The sequence below is a fragment of the Carassius gibelio genome, chromosome A4 (assembly GCF_023724105.1).
Source record: "Carassius gibelio isolate Cgi1373 ecotype wild population from Czech Republic chromosome A4, carGib1.2-hapl.c, whole genome shotgun sequence".
Taxonomy (NCBI): domain Eukaryota; kingdom Metazoa; phylum Chordata; class Actinopteri; order Cypriniformes; family Cyprinidae; genus Carassius; species Carassius gibelio.
The window spans coordinates 1,296,757-1,318,509 of record NC_068374.1 but is presented as its reverse complement, the minus strand read 5'-3'; the positions used below and the strand labels follow the sequence as shown (position 1 = coordinate 1,318,509).

Sequence of the window (21,753 nt, the reverse complement as noted above, 5' to 3'; positions counted from 1 at the left end):
GAGAAGACAATGATGAATAAAGTCTTAGTTTTTGCTATTTTTGGACCAAAATGTATTTTCGATGCTTCAAAATATTCTAACTGACCCTCTGATGTCACATGGACTACTTTGATGATGTTTTTCTTACCTTTCTGGACATGGACAGTAGACCGTACACACAGCTTCAATGGAGGGACTGAGAGCTCTCGGACTAAATCTAAAATATCTTAAACTGTGTTCAGAAGATAAATGGAGGTCTTCTTGCTTTGGAACAACATGAGGGTGAGTTATTAATGACATAATTTCCATTTTTGGGTGAAGTATCCCTTTAAGGAGTAATTTTCTTTTTAACAGGCAGATTAAACAGAAATTCGGGCTGAGCGATGTTCTTAAAAGTCTGACTCGGGCATGGCATTACCGGAAGTCAAGTGTGAACTTTCATGTGAGCTTTAAGGTTTCCAGTTTGAGCAAAACTCTTTCCACACTGTTGGCAGGTGTAAGGCTTCTCTCCAGTGTGAACTCTCATGTGCCTGTCAATAGATTCCTTACGAGTGAAACATTTTCCACACTGTTGGCAGGTAAAAGGGCTCTCTCCAGTGTGAATTATCATGTGGACGTTAAGATTTCTATGATGAGCAAAACACTTTCCACACTCAGGGCAAGTGTAAGGCTTTTCTCCAGCGTGAACAGTCATGTGCCAGTTAAGACTTCCTTTTTGAGAGAAACTCTTTCCACACTGTTGGCAGGTGTAAGGCTTCTCCCCAGTGTGAACTCTCATGTGGACGTTAAAGCTCCCTTTATGAGTGAAATTTTTTCCACATTGTAGGCAGGTGAAGGGACTCTCTCCATTGTGTATTTTCATGTGGGCTTTAAGATGTACATGTTGTGCAAACGTTTCACCACACTGCTGGCATGTGTAAGGCTTCTCTCCATTGTGGACTCTCATGTGGACTTTAAGGTTTCCAAGTTGAGCGAAACTTTCACCACAACGAAGGCATGTGTAAGGCTTCTCTTCAATGTGGACTCTCATGTGGACCTTAAGGTTTACACGCTGAGCAAAACTCTCTCCACACTGCTGACATGTGTAAGGGCTCTCTTCAGTGTGAAGCCTCACATGTTTTTTAAGGCTTACTTTATGATGGAAACTTTGTCCACACTGTTGGCATGTGTATGCCTTTTCTCTAGTGTGAATTCTTATATGCATGTCAAGATTGACTTTACGAGTGAAACTCTTTCCACACTGTTGGCATGTGTAAGGCTTCTCTCCAGTGTGAATTCTCATGTGCACATTAAGGTTTCCGTGATGAGCAAAACTCTTTCCACATTCAGGGCAGGTGTAAGGCTTTTGTCCAGAGTGAAGAGTCATGTGCCAATTAAAGCTCCCTTTCTGAGTGAAACTCTTTCCACACTGTAGGCAGGTGTAAGGCTTCTCCCCAGTGTGAACTCTCATGTGGATGTTAAAGCTTCCTTTATGAGTGAAACTTTTTCCACACTGTTGGCATGTGAAGGGACTCTCTGTATTGTGTATTGTCATGTGGGCTTCAAGGTTTAAATGTTGAGCAAAGCTCTCACCACACTGCTGGCATGTGTAAGTCTCCGCTCCGGTGTGAATTCTCATGTGTCTGTTAAGGCTGATTGTATGATTGCAGCTTTGTCCACCCTGTTGGCAGGTAAAAGGGCTTTCCCCAGTGTGAATCCTCATGTGGGCTTTAAGGTTAACATGTTGATGGAAACTCTTTCCACACTCAGGGCATGGGTAAGGCTTCACTTTAGCGTGAATTCTCATGTGCGTGCTAAGACTTCCTTTTTGAGTGAAACTTTTTCCACACTGTTGGCATGTGTACAACTTGTCTCCAGTGTGAACTCTCATATGCACGTCAAGACTTAATTTACGAGGAAAACTTTTTCCACAGTGTTGGAAGGTGAAAGGATTCTCTCCAGTGTTGACTTCAAGTTTTCCTTTTTGATTGAAAGTGAAATAATTAATTTGAGCTTTTTTTGGTGTGGAAGTCTTTTCAGTCTGTGAATGTCTAAAAGATTCTCTTCTAGTTGTCAAATCATGAAGATTCCCATAATCATCTTTCTCTTCAGTTCCATTCAATACTTCTTTCTCTTTCATTGGTATTAGGTCTAAAGTGAAAAACCACAAACAAAAAACTAGTTATCCCAAGTTTAATGGTACAATACATCAAAACTTTAAGGTATGTAATACATCAAAACCAACAGCATGTATGCTAGACCCTGAACGAGAAGTGTCCAAACCTGCTCTGGAGGCCACTGTTACTAATCCTTGATCCAAAACACCTGCTGGAAGTTCCCAACTCTGGCCCTTGTAACCCCCTTTCCGTCAGAGCTTAGCTCAAACCCTAATCAAACACACATACTAATCAAGGTCTGGTGTATTATTGAAAGATAAAGACAGGTGAGTCTGATCAATGTTTCAGAAAAGGGGACCTTGAGGGCCAGAGTTGAGAAACGCTGATCTTCATAATATTACTAACTTTCTTTAGGTCTTTAAGCTGACAGTTTGACCCAGGATATATTTTTTATTATAAACTTATCTCAATTAGCGATGCTAATAATTAATCCGTGATTAACTGAAAAAAATAAATAATAATTCAAAGAAACTGAAACAATCTATATAGTCATAAAAGTGAAAAGATATTTTCTGCACAAACCAGACATTAATATTAGATGTTGTGCTGGGGGAAAGCTAAACTGAATTACCGGTGTGTGTGAGAAATGTCTAGGCCCCACATGAAGCTTAATGTTTCTAATAAAAATATAAATAATAATTAATTCCTATGACTTTAATTTGTGGCTATGGATCATGTTACATTGATTTCTTCTGTCTTTAAAATAAAACTAAGCATCAGGCTTCCCCAAAATGTTCTTATCGCTAAGTAGTTCTTAACCTATTCCTTAACCTCTCTCTTAACCTTATGGCATGATTCCCAACACGTTCGTACGCTGAGTATATCTTCTGTAATGCTGTGTTCACACCAAACGCGAATAGAGCGTCTGGCGCGAATGATTTCAATGTTAAGTCAATGCAAAGGCGTGTTTACGCGCGTCTGGAGTGCTCGCGGCGCGAATGGGGCGTTAAGTGCGGCGCGTCAATTCGCGCAGCGTTAACCAATCAGGAGCCTGCTAGGAGTCACTCATTCAACAATGTTCCTGCAGCCTCCGGTTGTGCAGGAATACCCTTCTCCACTCATTCAACAAGGAGGAACGACTGATGTTGTCAGTGAGCAGTCAACCGGAGCTATATGACAAAAGTTCATATTTCTATAGAGACAGGAATAAAAAGGACATACATGTATATAAAAAACATATTAATAGATAAATTGAATAAAGGCCAATTGATAAGAAACGTTTCATTTTACCCCAAACAAATTATATTTTATCTTGAACCACTAAAGAGACATCAGAGCCAGCGGCAAATGTCATAAGGTCTAGCCGAGCCGAGGCTGCTCTCGGCGGATACATGATGACGGAGCTCCCGCTGGTCGCATGGAGCTCATCTCCGAGATCGGCGAAACACATTTTTTTAAATAGACGCTGTCATTATAAATAAACCGCATATCTGAGTTTAAAACCACTACATTCTCGTATGAAATACTTTTAAAACTACATTTCATGACACAGTAACAGTAATATTTTGAAAATTATCCGAATAAAAATGGCAGTTGAAAATGCTGCGTGAACTCAGCTGGCAGAAGCCCCCCCATGACGCGAATTCGCGTCTGTTGTGAAGTTAATTCCACACGCGAATGAAGCGAATGATCTCAAAATGGTCAAGCGGCAAACTAGACGCGGTAGACGCGAATTTGACGCTCTATTCGCGTTTGGTGTGAACACAGCATAAGTCACACTTCCGTAAGGTTGGTCAGGACCATTCGTAAGCTCTCTCTTAGCGTTGTTTGACTCTAGTCGCTGCCACCGTGAAGCAGTCTTTAGAAATCAGCGCAGTGCAGTACAAGTCAAACTGTGGTATGACAACAAAGATTTTATGTTATGGACATTTTAAGACTACTAATAAAATATGTTCGCAATGGATACAGGCCTATTTATGAAGTTGACTTTATTTGGTATCAGAACTAATAGTGGTAATTAGCCTAGGCTATTTCTTAATGTCATTAAAGCGTTTAAATTGGCAAACACTTTTGATAATTAAAATTTGGCAAACATTTTGGCTATAAATGGCTAAGATCTATAAATGGGTAAGCATGGTGGTGTCGAGTAAGGCAGCTATGGCAGCGATCCAACGTGTCCTTGTATTGAATAAAGTGCCAGCCGTCAATATTTATATTCTGCAAAACTTAAGCCCTTTTGGCATTTTGCCTGACATGGTTATATAAAATAAATTGCTGGCATCCCCAGAGTCTTGGGCCTGGTGAATCCCTAACGCCAATCCATGAGTGATTGATCAGGCATACATATCATGAAAGGGATATGCCCCCATCAACATGCAGGTTATAGTGGACCATAGGGGTGTGATCTCCGACGAGGTCCAGCAAAACTTCAAGTTCCTCTGACAAGAAGCTTGGTGTCCTTTTTTACAATGTTTCCCCACCATATTCTGTATCTAACTCTCTCTCTCTCTGTTTATTGTAGATAGAGAAGATTGCGTTTTATTGAAAACATTAACCAATGGCAATCAATACCGCATTAAATGAATATTATTAGCTTCAAGGCCAAGATGAGCAATACAGTCCATCTGGTCCAGCTCTCGTCGCCCTCCATGCTCCACCAACCGGGCTGTCAACCACAACGTGTTAGCCCGCCTAGCTCGGTCAGTTAGCACCACCATCAGCTGTGACAACACTTCACTAAATCGCGCTCTGCTCAACATCCGCTCACTGACAGGCAAGGGACATCGTATCCAGGACATTATCTCCGATCGTAATTTAGACTTTCTTTGTTTAACCGAGACATGGCAACAACCCAACGTCTTATCTCAGCTGAATGAATCCACTCCTAGCGGATTTGTTTACATCTGTCAACCCCGTGGCTCTGGCCGGGGGGAGGAGGTCTCGCGTTAATTTACTGCAAGAAGTGGAAAGTCTCACTGGTGTCCGTGCCTGTCTCCAGCTCGTTTGAATCTACCGTTTGCATGTTGTCTGGCCCCACTCCAACCATCATTGCTACTGTCTACCGCCCCCCTAAACTGTTTAGTGAATTTTTTAATGATTTTGCTGCTTTCCTCACCCATTTATCCTCTCTCTCGCCGAACATAATACTGCTGAGCGATTTCAATATCCACATGGACAATATCAATCTGCCTCTCACCAAAGACTTCACTTCATGCCTTTGGATGTCAGCAACATATTACTTTTTCAACACACTGTAAAGGACATATTCTGGACTTAATCTGCTGCTCTGGTGTCACCCCTTCTGACCTTACAGCTGATGAACTCCCCATAACTGACCACTTTCTCCTCTCATTTACTGTGAAACTCACTTTATCCATATCTGAAAAACCACACCTTATTTCATTTCGGAATATAAAAAATATCCCTCACCTAAACATCTCGGCTGACTTTCAACCACTCACTCACTCATTCTCCTCCTTCCAGCTCACCGCTATTTTAGAAATTTCAGAACTCATCCGGACTACCAAGCCATCTACTTGTCTACTTAATCCCCTCCCCACACAACTTGTAAAATCCTGCCTTCTCCTCCTGGTCCCCCTCATTTCTGATATCATTCACTCCTCTCTCACCACTGAAACTGTCCCTACATCCTTCAAAACTGCTGCCATTACCCCAATTTTGAAAAAAACTGGTGCCGACCCCTCCGACATCAATAACTTACGTCCTATATCCAATGTACCCTTCATCTCTAAAATCCTTAAAAAAACAGTTGCCTCTCAAATCCATTCTCACCTATCACATAATAACCTGTATGAACAGTTCCAGTCCGGTTTCTGCCCACTCCATAGCACTGAAACAGCACTTATCAAAATCACCAACGACCTTCTTATAGCAGCTGATTCTGGACTTCTCACCATCCTCATTCTCCTCGACCTGAGTGCAGCCTTTGATACCATCTGTCACACCACCCTCCTCAACAGGTTTCTTCCATTGGCATCACGCACACTCCATTTGACTGGTTCACATCTTATCTCTCTGGCCGCACTCAGTTTGTTCAGCTAAAGTCTTTTAAATCCATTCCCTCCTCCGTCAATACAGGTGTGCAGAGCACTTTTCATCATTTACCTCCTTCCACTCTGCAATATCTTCTGCAAATTTAACATTCACTTCCACTGTTATGCTGATGACACCCAGCTATACCTCTCCACTAAATCCTCGTCCACTCTTCCATACACTTCTCTTATTAATTGCATCTCTGAAATAAAAACCTGGTTCACCCAAAACTTCCTTCAATTAAACAGTAATAAAACAGAGGTTCTCCTCATTGACACCAAATCAAACCACAGCAGTAATGACTTTATGAACTACTTTACTTCTAAAATCGATACTATTAGAGATAAAATTGCAACCATTCAGCCGTCAGCTACAGTATCACATCAGACAGTGCACTATAGACCCCTGAGGAACAGTTCCACTCATTCTCTACGATAGGAGAGGAAGAATTGTATAAACTTGTTAAATCATCTAAACCAACAACATGTATGTTAGACCTTATACCATCTAAGCTCCTAAAAGAGGTGCTTCCAGAAGTCATAGGTCCTCTTCTGACTATTATTAATTCCTCATTGTCATTAGGATATGTCCCCAAAACCTTCAAACTGGCTGTTATTAAGCCTCTCATCAAAAAACCACAACTTGACCCCAATGAACTTGTTAATTATAGACCAATCTCGAATCTCCCTTTTCTGTCCAAGATACTAGAAAAGGTGGTATCCTCACAATTATATTCCTTCTTAGAGAAAAATGGTATATGTGAGGATTTCCAGTCAGGATTTAGACCGTATCATAGTACTGAAACTGCTCTCCTTAGAGTTACAAATGATCTGCTCTTATCATCTGATCGTGGGTGTATCTCTCTATTAGTTTTATTGGATCTTAGTGCTGCGTTTGACACAATTGACCACAACATTCTTTTGCATAGACACTTTGTTGGCATCCGTGGAAGTGCATTAGCATGGTTTAAATCGTACTTATATGACCGCCATCAGTTCGTAGCAGTGAATGAAGATGTATCATATCGATCACAAGTGCAGTATGGAGTACCTCAAGGCTCAGTTCTAGGGCCGCTACTCTTCACGCTTTATATGTTACCCTTGGGAGATATCATCAGGAAACATGGTGTTAGCTTTCACTGTTATGCTGATGATACTCAGTCAACTGAGTCACTGTCACAACATATCGTGTCAACTTATTACTGACCATTTGATAATTAAATTTAAAGTCTATATTCTACTGATAACTTAGAGTAGAGTATGCTGCACCTTTACGTGAAGTGGAAAATCGATTCATGAGCAATCGATGGCAACAAATTTTAGCACCTTCACTCGGGACAGCGCTCTTGTAACATCGCATGTAAGAGGCAGCGTGCTAAGGATCTTCCCTGAAGGGACACTTCAGGGAACACAATAAGGAACATAAACAACGTTGGTAAGATATATCTTTCGAGGCTTCTTAGTGCACTAAGAGTGAGCGTTACCGGGGAACCGGGCCCTGATTAGTACAACATGGCCATGCCTTCAATATTTGTCCCCTCATTTTAGTTGTGTTATTAATATCTTTAAAATGTGGAAATTTGAGTGGTCAAGCTTCAAAACAGAACACAAAGCTGCATATGGCTTGATTTAAAGGATGGGTTCACCCAAAAATGAACTGATAATTTAAATTTTTGGGTGAACTAACGCTTTAAATTTGCACGAGAATTAACATTATTGGTTCTTTTGAATCTCAAACATGCCACTTAACAAAAGAATGAAACCCTATTGGTTCTCACACATTTCCTTCTTATTCTATCCTTCAAATACAACAGTATGTTTCATAATATTGGGATAAGACTGTGAAACTAGCTATCATTAGACACCCACAGCACTGTATGCAGCAAAGGTTGTACAGTAGTATGCTTCTTATACATTAATGTGTGAGCTGCTTATTCAAACCAATCAACGGTCAAGAGTCAAGAGTGCTTCACTGATATTTATTCACATTAAGATATTTCCTCATAACACAAGTTCTGCTTTTGTAATTATCAACGTACACACTGTCTTGTGTTTGTACAGTGTGCACACATTTATGTCTATTTTTTTATATATATTTCCTGATATGCCCATGTTGTTTGTACACAACTTATATACTTATACACCAGGCCCCAGGAGAAGAAACCCCATCCTAGATCAAATTATGATGCTACATTTACACCTGCTTGACCGCAGAAACTCGTTCTTCAGCTTGAGACTTTGATGTGAACTGTGTGTCATTCAGAAACATTCAAACAGTTGAATTAAAACTAAGTTTGTTATAAATGTAGTGCCCAGTGGTGGTTTTATTTGCCTGTTATGTGATCTCAACATGTCTGTCCACACGGGTCATCCTGATCCATGTCAAATAAACCCACTTTAATTGAGACACTCATACAAATATCATACATTTCTGTAGAGCTGGACATCTGAATAAGGACCAAATGAGTGAGTTCAGCTTTGAGACTGAAACCAACCTGTTTGTTGCTCAGTATCTTTCATACCGAACATTTCTTCAGTTGAGATGTCTTCACTCTCCTCTTTAATAAACAGCATCTCTGATTGTTCCTCAGTCTCTTCTTGTTTCAGACTGGATGTTTCTTCAATCCTGAAGTCTTCCCTCTCGTCTTTAATAAACTCCATCTGTATACCAGCGTTATGAGAATTTCAGTCACTTCAGCGGGAGCTTCTTTGTGTTTGGACACTATGTCACAATTAAGATGAGCACAACACAGAAAGGAAAACAAACTAAGTATCTGTGTGTGTCTCAATCAGCTCCCTAGTTCAGTAGTGAGTGCACTAGTAAACAAAAACACTAAAAACTAGCACGGTCTACAACATTAATGAAATAACACAATTCACAATGAAAGATATTTCCTGCATCTAATGATTAGCTTTAAACCAGCATGAATCATTTGATTCAAACAGGGCCAGGAAGGTTACTTTTAAAATGTATTTCACTACAAATTGCAAAATACAAGCTTTAACATGTAATCAGTAATGTGTTTCGTTAGATTACTCCGGTTTAGTAACTTAATCTAAATACTTTTAAATACTTAAGCTATGAAAAACACAAAGGAACATATTAACTGTCTTGAATTTATGCTTTCCAACTCTAAATTAAAGTGATAAGATTTGAGTTTTCTTTGCATTTTCTTTTTAACAACAAATGTTTTTTATGTTATTTCATCTTCCAATCAATAGAGATTTGAACATTATGAATATGATTCTGTGCTGTTCCAAGCTCCAAAATGAATCCAGACACGCCAAACCAGTGGTGTAGCCAGAATTGGGCAAAAGTGATTAGGCTCTAGACTAAGAGACGGAGTCCAGTGTCATAGAGCGAATCCACTGCCCACAACCGTGAACTCAAGGAGGGGGGCTAGTTATGTAAAATATATTAAATATTTGTAATAAATCAGGAAGGCGAGCCAATGGATATCACCCAAGCAGCGTGCAAACTTTGCACAAGAATTATAGGTGAACCTCTTAATCTCAGTCTTTTCACGAGAAAGTGAAAGTAAAAACTGACGGCGCATTCAGCATCTGACACTGCATTTAAAGATGCACAGAGACGACGAAAGACAAATCTACTTCATATGAGGGTAACAGTATATATAGAGGAGTTAAATGTTTTAATTTATTTCCTTGATATTTCTCATGTGGCCTGGACATATAGGCTAGTGCAAAATAAATAAATACATCATACAAATAAATAAATCAAGAGAGAAACGATGCTTTTGGGAATCACACCTCAGATCTATCCAGTTTGTGAACCATTGGTTTCCACACTTGACTCTAAAGAATCATCTGTTCACGATTTGGATTGTTACTGTGGATGGTTACTGTGCCAAAGATGAGCTGTTCATCTGTAAAGCACATAAAGTTTGGACTTTATCAACTTTTATTTCATGCATGACTCGTATGGATCTGTTAACTGAATGCAGAAGGTTTGTGTGGTGATGATAAGCATGTGTCCTCACTAGGAGTTACTAAATGAACAGCCGCTGCACGTGAAGAAGATTTTTATTTGGTCAATATGTAAACTAATCAGGCATAATCAATGTGACTCTAGCCATTTATGTATGAAGTTATTCTGAATCAGAATCAGAATCAGAAAGAGCTTTATTGCCAAGTATGCTTACGCATACAAGGAATTTGTTTTAGTGACATAAGCTTCCAGTACACAGAGACAACAACACACAGACAAAAAAAATAAATAAATAAATAAGTGTATAAGCAATTGTGCAATAAATGATAATGGAATAGGATTGAGTGAGATGCAGGAATGTTCTAGCATGGAGGGTTAACAAATAAATATAAGGATATTGCACGTTTATAGGCATAAGTAGGGAACATTTAACTGTTCATGAGGTAGATTGCCTGGGGGAAGAAACTGTTCTTGTGCCTTGCTGTTCTGGTGTTTGCGGCTCTGAGGCGCCGGCCAGATGGCAAAAGTTCAAAGATGGGATGACTTGGATGTGAGGGATCCAGAGTGATTTTCTGAGCCCTTTTCCTCACTCTGGATGTATACAGTTCTTGAAGGGTGGGCAGGGGAGCACCAATAATCCTTTCAGCAGTCCGAACAGTTCTCTGTAGTCTTCTGATGTCTGATTTTGTTGCTGAGCCAAACCAGACAGTTATAGTACACAGTACAGACTCAATGACGGCTGAGTAGAACTGTTTCAGCAGCTCCTGTGGCAAGTTAAACTTCCTCAGCTGGCAAAGGAAATACAACCTTTGCTGGGCCTTTTTCACAATGGAGTCATGATTGTCCCACTTCAGGTCCTGAGAGATGGTGGTTCCCAGGAATCTGAATGACTCCACTGCAGTCACAGTGCTGTTCATGATGGTGAGTGGGGAAAGTGCAGGGGGGTTTCTCCTGAAGTCCACGATCATCTCCACTGTTTTGAGCGTGTTCAGCTCCAGGTTGTTAAGACTGCACCAGACAGCCAGCTGCTCAACCTCTTGTCTGTAAGCAGACTCATCACCTGTCCTGGATGAGGCCGATGACTGTAGTGTCGTCTGCAAACTTTATGAGCTTGACAGAGGGGTCTTTAGAGGTGCAGTCATTGGTGTAAAGGGAGAAGAGCAGAGGGGAGAGAACACATCCCTGAGGGGCACCAGTGTTGGTGGAGCAGCTGTTTGATGTGAATTTCCCCAGTCTCACTAACTGTTGCCTATCTGTCAGAAAGCTGGTGATCCACCGACAGATAGAGCTAGGAACAGAGAGCTGGGTCAGTTTGGTCTGGAGGGTTGTTGGGATGATGGTGTTGAAAGCCAAACTAAAGTCCACAAATAGGATCCTCACATAAGTCCCTGTTTTGTCCAGATGTTGCAGGATGAAGTGCAATCCCATGTTGATTGCATCATCCACGGACCTGTTTGCTCGGTAAGCAAACTGCAGGGGGTCCAGTAAGGGTCCAGTGATGTCCTTCAGATAAGCCAGAACCAGTTTTTCAAACGACTTCATGACGACAGACGTTAGAGCCACAGGTCTGTAGTCGTTAAGTTCTGCTATCTTGGGTTTCTTTGGGATGGGGATGATGGTGGAGCGTTTGAAGCAGGAAGGCACTTCACACAACTCCAGGGATCTGTTGAAGATCTGTGAAAAGATGGGGGCCAGCTGGTCAGCACAGGTTTTCAGACAGGCTGGTGTAACGCCATCTGGGCCTGGTGCTTTTCTTCTTTTGTTCTTCCTGAAGACCTGGCGCACATCATCTTCACAGATTTGAAGAGCAGGAGGTGTGGAACAGGGGATTGCAGGAGGTGTTAATGGTTGTGCAGGGAGATGGTCAGAATAGGTGATGGGGGTTTCAAATCTGCAATAAAACTCATTCAGGTCGTTAGCAAGTCGTTGATTAGCCTCAGTGCAAGGGGATGGTGTCTTGTAGTTCGTGATGGCTCTTAGACCTCTCCACACTGAAGTTGAATCGTTGGAAGTAAACTGGTCTTCCAATTTTTTAACGTAGGTCTTTTTAGCCGCTCTGATCTCTTTGTTCAGTGTGTTCCTGGCCTGATTGTACAAGACCCTGTCCCCCTTTCTGTAGGCATCCTCTTTGGCCTGATGAAGATGTCTGAGTTTTACTGTAAACCATGGCTTATCATCGTTGAATGTTAAATAATTCCTGGTAGGAATGCATATATTCTCACAGAAACTAATATAGGATGTTACGATCTCTGTGAGTTCGTCCAGATCGGTGGTAGCAGCTTCAAAAACACTCCAATCAGTGAGGTCAAAACAAGATTGTAAATCCTGCTCTGTTTCGCTGGTCCATCTCTTCAAAGTCCTTACCTTACGCTGTTAGACAGTGTTTTCTCTACTTCCTGTTGGCCTTCTGTAGCTAATCATAGCTCTGTGTAGCTGTTTTTATTTTATATTTTTTCTCTATAATCTTTCTTACTATCACTGTCTGTTTGTTTGTTTGTTTTTTAAGTTGTAAAATATAACTTAATTCACACCATATTTCTGATAATATCAATCAATCTTATCAGATTAACTTTGATCATTCACTCTTCTGTGACTGCAGTACACCTGCAAAGCGTTAGCACTCGTTAGCTTGTCATTAGCGTTTTCTTTTCTCCTCTCCTCTCCTCTCACGCTGCAGTTTTTCACAAGTTCATCAAACAACCGCAGAAAGAATATTTCATCAAGCATGGTGAGTAATGGCTTCGCCTACTATCATTATTTGCACCTCTTGCCACATGTACAGTTTATCTATCTCTGTCGCTGATGAGGGATTCACATGTGATAAATGCAGGGAAATAGTTAGGCTGACAGAGAAGATTTCAGAATTAGAGACACACATCCAAACTTTAATTGAAGACAGTAAGAATGTTAGGGCTATAGATATGGCTTTGGATGCGTCTAGCTCAGGGATTCCTGTAAGTTACATTGTCCGGTTCGGGCAGAGCCCCTGCAGCAGGGCAACTGGGTGACGGTGAGGCAGCGTAGTCGTGGGTCAAAACACCGCTCTTCTGTTCCGATCAAAACATTAAACAGGTTCTCCCCACTCAGTGATGCACCCACTGAGAAACTTGATGAAAGTGCTCTAGTGATTGGTGATTCTATTGTACGGAACATGAATATAGAGACACCAGCCACCATAGTCAAATGTTTACCGGGAGCCAGAGCACCTGACATCTTGGCAAATTTAAAAGTGCTGGCTAATGCTAAACGTAAATACAGTAAGATTGTTATTTATGCCGGCGCTAATGATGTTCGACTTCGCCAGTCGGAGATCACTAAAAATAACTTTAAAGAGGTGTGTGAACTTGCAAGCACGATGTCAGACACTGTAATATGCTCTGGTCCCCTCCCTGCTTACCGTGGTGACGAGATGCATAGCAGATTGTCATCACTCAATGGCTGGATGTCTAAGTGGTGCCCACAGAATAACATAGGTTTCATAGACAATTGGACGAGCTTTTGGGGCAGACCTGACCTGTTTAAAAGAGATGGTCTTCATCCCTCCTGGGGTGGCGCCACTCTTCTGTCTAGAAATATGGCAAATAGTCTTAGTGTTTATACTTGACTAACTGGGGCCCAGGTCAGGAAGCAGACAGACTGGCTAAACCGACCGTCTGCTAGCTGCCTCCCGTCACAGAGGTCAGCTAATTCTCAGCACATAGAGACTCTTTCACCTAGATATCACACTATAGAGACTGTGTCTGTTCCCCGAACTAGAAAATACAAAATACGTCCAAACCAAGTTAAGGTTAACAATTTAATTGAGGTTCAACAAATGAAAAACAAATGCAATATGGATAAACAAATGATAAAGATTGGCTTATTGAATATCAGATCCATTTCTACGAAAACACTTTTTGTAAATAATATGATAACTGATCATAATATAGATGTGCTCTGTTTGACAGAAACCTGGCTAAAACCTGATGATTACATGATTTTAAATGAGTCCACCCCCCAAGATTACTGTTATAAACATGAGCCGCGTCTAAAAGGCAAAGGGGGAGGAGTTGTTTCAATTTATAACAACGTTTTCAGGATTTCTCAGAGGACAGGCTTCAAGTATAACTCGTTTGAAGTAATGGTGCTTCATATAACATTATCCAGAGAAACCAATGTTAATGATAAATCCCGTTATGTTTGTACTGGCTACTGTATACAGGCCACCAAGGCACCATACAGACTTTATTAAAGAGTTTGGTGATTTTACATCCGAGTTAGTTCTGGCTGCAGATAAAGTTTTAATAGTTGGTGATTTTAATATCCATGTCGATAATGAAAAAGATGCATTGGGATCAGCATTTATAGACATTCTGAACTCTATTGGTGTTAGACAACATGTTTCAGGACCTACTCATTGTAGAAATCATACTCCAGATTTAATACTGTCACATGGAATTGATGTTGATAGTGTTGAAATTATTCAGCCAAGTGATATCTCAGATCATTATTTAGTTCTGTCTAAACTTCATATAGCCAAAATTGTAAATTCTACTTCTTGTTACAAGTATCGAAGAACCATCACTTCTACCACAAAAGACTGCTTTTTAAGTTATCTTCCTGATGTATCCAAATTCCTTAGCATATCCAAAACCTCAGAACAACTTGATGATTTAACAGAAACTATGGACTCTCTCTTTTCTAGCACGTTAAATACAGTTGCTCCTTTACGCTTAAGGAAGGTTAAGGAAAACAGTTTGACACCATGGTATAATGAGCATACTCGCACCCTAAAGAGAGCAGCCCGAAAAATGGAGCGCAGCTGGAGGAAAACAAAACTAGAGGTATTTCGTATTGCTTGGCGGGAAAGTAACATATCCTACAGAGAAGCATTAAAAACTGCGAGATCTGATTACTTTTCTTCTCTTTTAGAAGAAAACAAACATAACCCCAGGTATTTATTCAATACAGTGGCTAAATTAACGGGAAAAAAAAGCCTCAACAAGTGTTGACATTTCCCAACACCACAACAGTAATGACTTTATGAACTACTTTACTTCTAAAATCGATACTATTAGAGATAAAATTGCAACCATTCAGCCGTCAGCTACAGTATCACATCAGACAGTGCACTATAGACCCCCTGAGGAACAGTTCCACTCATTCTCTACTATAGGAGAGGAAGAATTGTATAAACTTGTTAAATCATCTAAACCAACAACATGTATGTTAGACCCTATACCATCTAAGCTCCTAAAAGAGGTGCTTCCAGAAGTCATAGGTCCTCTTCTGACTATTATTAATTCCTCATTGTCATTAGGATATGTCCGTCCCCAAAACCTTCAAACTGGCTGAATGGTTTAAATCGTACTAATATGACCGCCATCAGTTCGTAGCAGTGAATGAAGATGTATCATATCGATCACAAGTGCAGTATGGAGTACCTCAAGGCTCAGTTCTAGGGCCGCTACTCTTCACGCTTTATATGTTACCCTTGGGAGATATCATCAGGAAACATGGTGTTAGCTTTCACTGTTATGCTGATGATACTCAGCTCTATATTTCCTCGCAGCCCGGTGAAACACACCAATTTGAAAAACTAATGGAATGCATAGTCGATATAAAAAATTGGATGACGAGTAATTTCTTACTGCTAAATTCAGAAAAAACAGAGGTGTTAATCATAGGGCCTAAAAACTCTGCTTGTAATAACCTAGAACACTGTCTAAGACTTGATGGTTGCTCTGTCAATTCTTCCTCATCAGTTAGGAACCTAGGTGTGCTACTTGATCGCAATCTTTCCTTAGAAAGCCACGTTTCTAGCATTTGTAAAACTGCATTTTTCCATCTCAAAAATATATCTAAATTACGGCCTATGCTCTCAATGGCAAATGCAGAAATGTTAATCCATGCATTTATGACTTCAAGGTTAGACTATTGTAATGCTTTATTGGGTGGTTGTTCTGCACGCTTGGTAAACAAACTACAGCTAGTCCAAAATGCAGCAGCAAGAGTTCTTACTAGAACCAGGAAGTATGACCATATTAGCCCGGTCCTGTCCACACTGCACTGGCTCCCTATCAAACATCGTATAGATTTTAAAATATTGCTTATTACTTATAAAGCCCTGAATGGTTTAGCACCTCAGTATTTGAATGAGCTCCTTTTACATTATACTCCTCTACGTCCGCTACGTTCTCAAAACTCAGGCAATTTGATAATACCTAGAATATCAAAATCAACTACGGGCGGCAGATCCTTTTCCTATTTGGCGCCTAAACTCTGGAATAACCTACCTAACATTGTTCGGGAGGCAGACACACTCTTGCAGTTTAAATCTAGATTAAAGACCCATCTCTTTAACCTGGCTTACACATAACATACTAATATGCTTTTAATATCTAAATCCGTTAAAGGATTTTTAGGCTGCATTAATTAGGTAAACTGGTACCGGAAACACTTCACATAACACCGTACTTTCTACATCATTAGAAGAATGGAATCTACGCTAATATTTGTCTGTTTCTCTCTTGTTCCGAGGTCACCGTAGCCACCAGATCAGAGTACAGATACAGATACAGTCTGTATCCAGATCAGAGGGTCACTGCAGTCGCCCGGATCCAGTATGTATCCAGACCAAATGGTGGATCAGCACCTAGAAAGGACCTCTACATCCCTGAAAGACAGCGAAGACCAGGACAACTAGAGCCCCAGATACAGATCCCCTGTAAAACCTTTTCTCAGCTGACCACCAGGACAAGACCACAGGAAACAGATGATTCTTCTGCACAATCTGACTTTGCTGCAGCCTGGAATTGAACTACTGGTTTCATCTGGTCAGAGGAGAACTGACCCCCAACTGAGCCTGGTTTCTCCCAAGGTTTTTTTCTCCATTCTGTCACCGATGGAGTTTCGGTTCCTTGCCGCTGTCGCCTCTGGATTGCTTAGTTGGGGTCACTTCATCTACAGCGATATCATTGATTTGATTGCAAATAAATGCACAGATACTATTTAAACTGAACAGAGATGACATCACTGAATTCAATGATGAACTGCCTTTAACTATCATTTTGCATTATTGAGACACTGTTTTCCAATTGAATGTTGTTCAGTGCTTTGACGCAATGTATTTTGTTTAAAGCACTATATAAATAAAGGTGATTGATACTACAGGTTGAGCAGATTTTAGTCTCTGCTTGTAGGATGGTATAAGATGAACCAGAGAGTGATCAGAACGTCCCAAAGCTGCTCGTGGAACAGAGTGATATCATCCTTTATTGTGGTGTAACAGTGATCCAATATATTACTGTCTCTGGTGGGACATGTAACATGCTGTCTGTATTTTGGCAGTTCACGGGAGAGATTGGCTTTGTTAAAGTCCCCAAGAATGATTAAAACAGAGTCCGGGTGTTGTTGTTCTGTGTCTGTGATCTGATCAGCAAGTTTCTGTAAAGCTGAGCTCACATGCGCTTGCGGAGGGATGTAAACACTGACCAGAATGAATGAGTGAAACTCCCGCGGCGAATAGAATGGCTTGCAGTTGACAAACTGCATTTCTAGATCAGGACAGCACATCTTCTTTAACACAGTTACATCTCTACACCACCGTTCATTGATGTAAAAGCATGTCCCGCCACCGCGCGATTTCCGAGTAGACTCTGATTCGCGATCCGCTCTGAACAGCTGAAATCCCGGCAGATGGAGCGCGCTGTCCGGTATGGCGTCATTCAGCCAGGTTTCCATGAAACACAGAGCAGCAGAGTGAGAGAAATCCTTATTTGTCCGAGAGAGCAGAAGGAGTTTCTCTGTTTTGTTGGGTAGAGAGCAGAGATTTGCGAGATGGATGCTAGACAACGGCGTTCGAAATCCGCGCTTCCTGAGTCTGACGAGCGCTCCCGCTCGCTTCCCCCGTCTGCGCGTCCTGAAGCGCTTGATCAGCGCCGCCGCTCCTCCGATAACAACGTTCAGTAAAACATCTGAATAATATAAATCTGGTAAAAGATCTTGTGGTGTGTCCTGCCGAATGTTCAGCAGTTCATCCCTGGTGAAACTGATCATGTTTGTTAAACAAAAAACAGGAAAAACGAACAAAAAAAGCACAAACAGTGGAGGGCCAAGCACTGAAGCAGCCATGTGCGGCGCCATCGAGTACCTTTACATTCTACTGTTATAATCATGTATTTGACTGTATGTAGAGACCTGCGTGAGAATGTAATGTGAAGAGAGTGCAGGAGTATAGTATATGGTGCAGCTGCACACTCTATTTGGACATATGACAAAATATATGATCAGACCTCCTTGGTGCAGACATGACCAAAATACAGCATATAGTAAAGTTGCATGTCCTGTTTTGACATAAGACAAAATATATGATTAGGCCTCCTCGTTTCACTTCAAATAAATTCTACATCCTAAAAGCAAGCTGGAGACACAGCCATAAAAGGTAAAAGACTTAATAAACAGAACCATATGAATGAAATGTGTTGAACATGGGCACGTCTTCAGAAGCACTATATAAAATAGAGAACCGACACAGACTCGACAGACTGTTCTGCAGAGTTTTCTCGGTTTTATTTTCTCTTGAAAATAAAATCTTTCTTCTGGAAACAAAACCCAGGGACTGGGTGATTCCTCAGATCCATGACAAACGAAAATACACTACACATGCAGTTTTGTGTGTTTCAGCCACAGACTGTAAAAAAACACGGACGTAGTGTCCGTGCCATCTGGATATCACATGCACGACTCTCCAAGTATAGGTCTCTCCAGGAAGTAATGGGAGTTACGAGATCAAGGTGTTTTTACACCATGATACCTGATTAGTTGATGTTATAGTGACGTTAGGTTTAGGGGTGGGGTGGGGTTGGGTAAGGGGGATCATTTATATTGCATGATTCAGAAACACCCAGCAGTTTCAAAACAACCACATGGTGATAAACGCCCACTTTTGCTCTGCCGACTCTCCCGAGGAATCGAAAATGGGCAAAAAGGCGGGAGCTGGTTGCTGAAGCCACGCCCACCTAGCGTGACGGCAGTCAGCAGCGGCAATCCACATGTCACTCAACTGACCACGCCCTTAATTATGCAGAACTTTAAGGCTTTATATAATTTAAACGGATGAATTATAAAAAAAAATTCACCCCCTTCACAGTTGTCATAAAGGGCAAAATTAGCTATTTAGACCAAAATCATTTTTTGCACCAGGCTGTAAACATGTTTTTTCCTACTGTAAAGTTGGGCATTTTAACATGGGGAGTCTATGGGACTGACTCCCTTCTGCAGCCAGCCTCAAGCGGCCAGTCGATGAATTACACTTTTAGTAACTTTCTTGTTGGATTCACGAGAGAGAGAATCCGTTGACTTATTGATTAAAATCCCCAGACTGTTTACTTAAGTATTAAATTAATAAAAGACATTAAATGATTATTAATGTCAAAAATCCTATTACTCCTCATTTAAAATGTAATTATAACGAAACTAGGGCTGAACGATATATCGTTATCGTATCCATATCTAGATATGAACTTTCAAGATATTACTATCGAAAAAAGCAACGATATAGATTTCCCCTCTCCGCGCTCGCCCTGCATACAACTCTGGCAGTCACAACAAACATCAGTTTTAGGAGTGCCCTTGACTGCACCGCTAAAGCCAGCGCACACACACCAGGGACGTGGGAACTATATTGTGAGAGGGGGGGGGCGGCGTTTCCATGGTGACGCGTCATTGCTTGTCACGTGACACACTGCAGCAGCAACAGCGCTGAATGAATGATGATCTGCTTTTATATCATTTTTCCTTTTTTATTCAGAATATTCACAAATGTGTTAGTTATGGCATGAAATAGCTGATATTCCGATTGTCAAATACATGCAAGTGGAAGTATATTGTTGTTTAAACATCTTTATAACGATCACGTTAGTTGATCTGTATGCGCGACGGGCGCCGCTGTGTTAGTTTGTGCCGCAGACGCAGTTCAGAGAATCGGTTGGATTTACAACCTCTATGTTTACAACACGTGAATTCATCCACTTCTCCTGAAATACCTAAAAGTAAGTGGCTGGTGAACTGGGAATAGAATAGAGTAAACACTGAAGTTTCTTACACAATGTGTATCTGATATGAATAAAACATGTCCAATTATTATGGAAGGATTATTATTACCTCTTCCATAGACATCAGTGTGTATTTTATAAACTCTAAATGTATTGTTTTTTAGTCCTTATGTGAATTTATTTGTTTGAAAACTAAAATAAACAGTATGTGGTTGAAAACACTGAAAAGTTGCGACCTCTTCGTCCGGCGCGAATGATTTCAATGTAAAGACGCGTTTACGCGCGTCTGGAGGTCTCGCGGCGCAGAAAATGAGTTATGAAAAGGACCGTTGCAAGCTGAGAGCGACCGGCTTTTGTGGTGGAAATTGTCAGTAATACCCCCACCTTGCGCAGCTGTACCTGAGTGTCCCTGGGACATCAGTGCGGTCGGAGCGCGTCCTCTCAACAGCTGGACATATAGTGAATAAAAAACACTCTGCTCTGGACCCCGAAAGTGTTGATCGACTTGTTTTCCTGTCCAATAAATTTGTAATGGCCTTATTTTGCGCATTACAATATACCTACCTAGTGTCGGTTACGTTCAATAGAAAAAACACACACATGGCCTGTTTCTCAGGTCCATTTAAAGTTTCATTTTTTGAACAGTTGTTTGAAATGGATTGAATCATTATTTAAAATAATCTTGGAGATTTTTGAATTGCCTAAATCATAAATGAAGCCTGCAGTGATGTTTTTCTTTTGTTATGGCAGCCGTCCCCTCTGCATATATATTTTTTCGAGAATGTTGCACGAAACTTCATGCCAATAAATAAGAAATATTGCTAACCTGTGCGTTTCCAGCGCTCTCTTTACGTTCGTCCATTATTTGACGTTGAAAAAGGAAATCTTTTTTTTTTTTTTTTAGACATGGAAAATCGATTTTACAATCGATTCAATTAACACTTATGTCTTAAAAATCCCCCCCCCCCCCCCCCCACCCCCTTTCCAACGTCTATGCATGCACACTGTACAGAGACAGCGGATAAATTAGAAAGAAATGAGTGCGGGAGATAATGCGGCCGGTGGCAGTGCAGAATCTGACTTGGTGCCAAAACATAAATCATCTTCTATAATTGGGAAGTATTTTGGATTCAGAAAAGGCGATGTAAACCAGAGTGACGTGTTGTGCAGGTCGTGCTTAGCAAAAGAACACGTAGTCATATCGTATACATACCGAGATATCTGGCATGAAAATCGAGATATGAAATTTTGTCCATATCGTTCAGCTCTAAACGAAACACAGTCATATTTTGTATTTTAAATACGTAAGACTGTTACATGTATTTCATTACTCCCCAGCCCTGATTCAGAGTTTGAACAGCTCAGTTTCTCCATCACTGAATTCATGTTCAGAAATGAGAGGTTACTTTTGAGTTAACGTTACTCATGTGTGGACGCGCTTATTTACTCACACAATTACATTCATATATTCTAGATAAGGCATTAATATGTTACAGTCAATAATAAACTATTGATTTTCCATCGCCTGTACACCTGTCGAGATGATTGAAGGTTGTTTAAAGATGCTTTAAACACAGACCTGTCTCTAGTCGAGTCACAAAAGATGCAGGAGTGCGGCGCACAATTGTGACGTCACATAGCCG

General features: G+C 40.8%; 1 protein-coding gene across 2 annotated transcripts; it reads right to left on the bottom strand.

The window, feature by feature from the left end:
* Nucleotides 1-242: 242 nt before the first annotated feature.
* LOC127967772 (gastrula zinc finger protein XlCGF57.1-like) lies at nucleotides 243-21,753 on the bottom strand. Of its 2 annotated transcripts, XM_052568439.1 has the most exons (3): nucleotides 21,690-21,753; nucleotides 8,623-8,849; nucleotides 243-2,109 (listed from the first exon to the last, which is right to left on the bottom strand). In XM_052568439.1, the coding sequence occupies exons 2-3, from the start codon at nucleotides 8,786-8,788 to the stop codon at nucleotides 404-406; spliced, it is 1,872 nt and encodes a 623-aa protein (XP_052424399.1). In that variant the 5' UTR covers nucleotides 8,789-8,849; nucleotides 21,690-21,753; the 3' UTR covers nucleotides 243-403. The 2 variants fall into 2 exon arrangements, with proteins under 2 accessions (XP_052424399.1, XP_052424410.1); XM_052568450.1 differs by lacking the exon at nucleotides 21,690-21,753 and having other exon boundaries at nucleotides 8,623-8,888.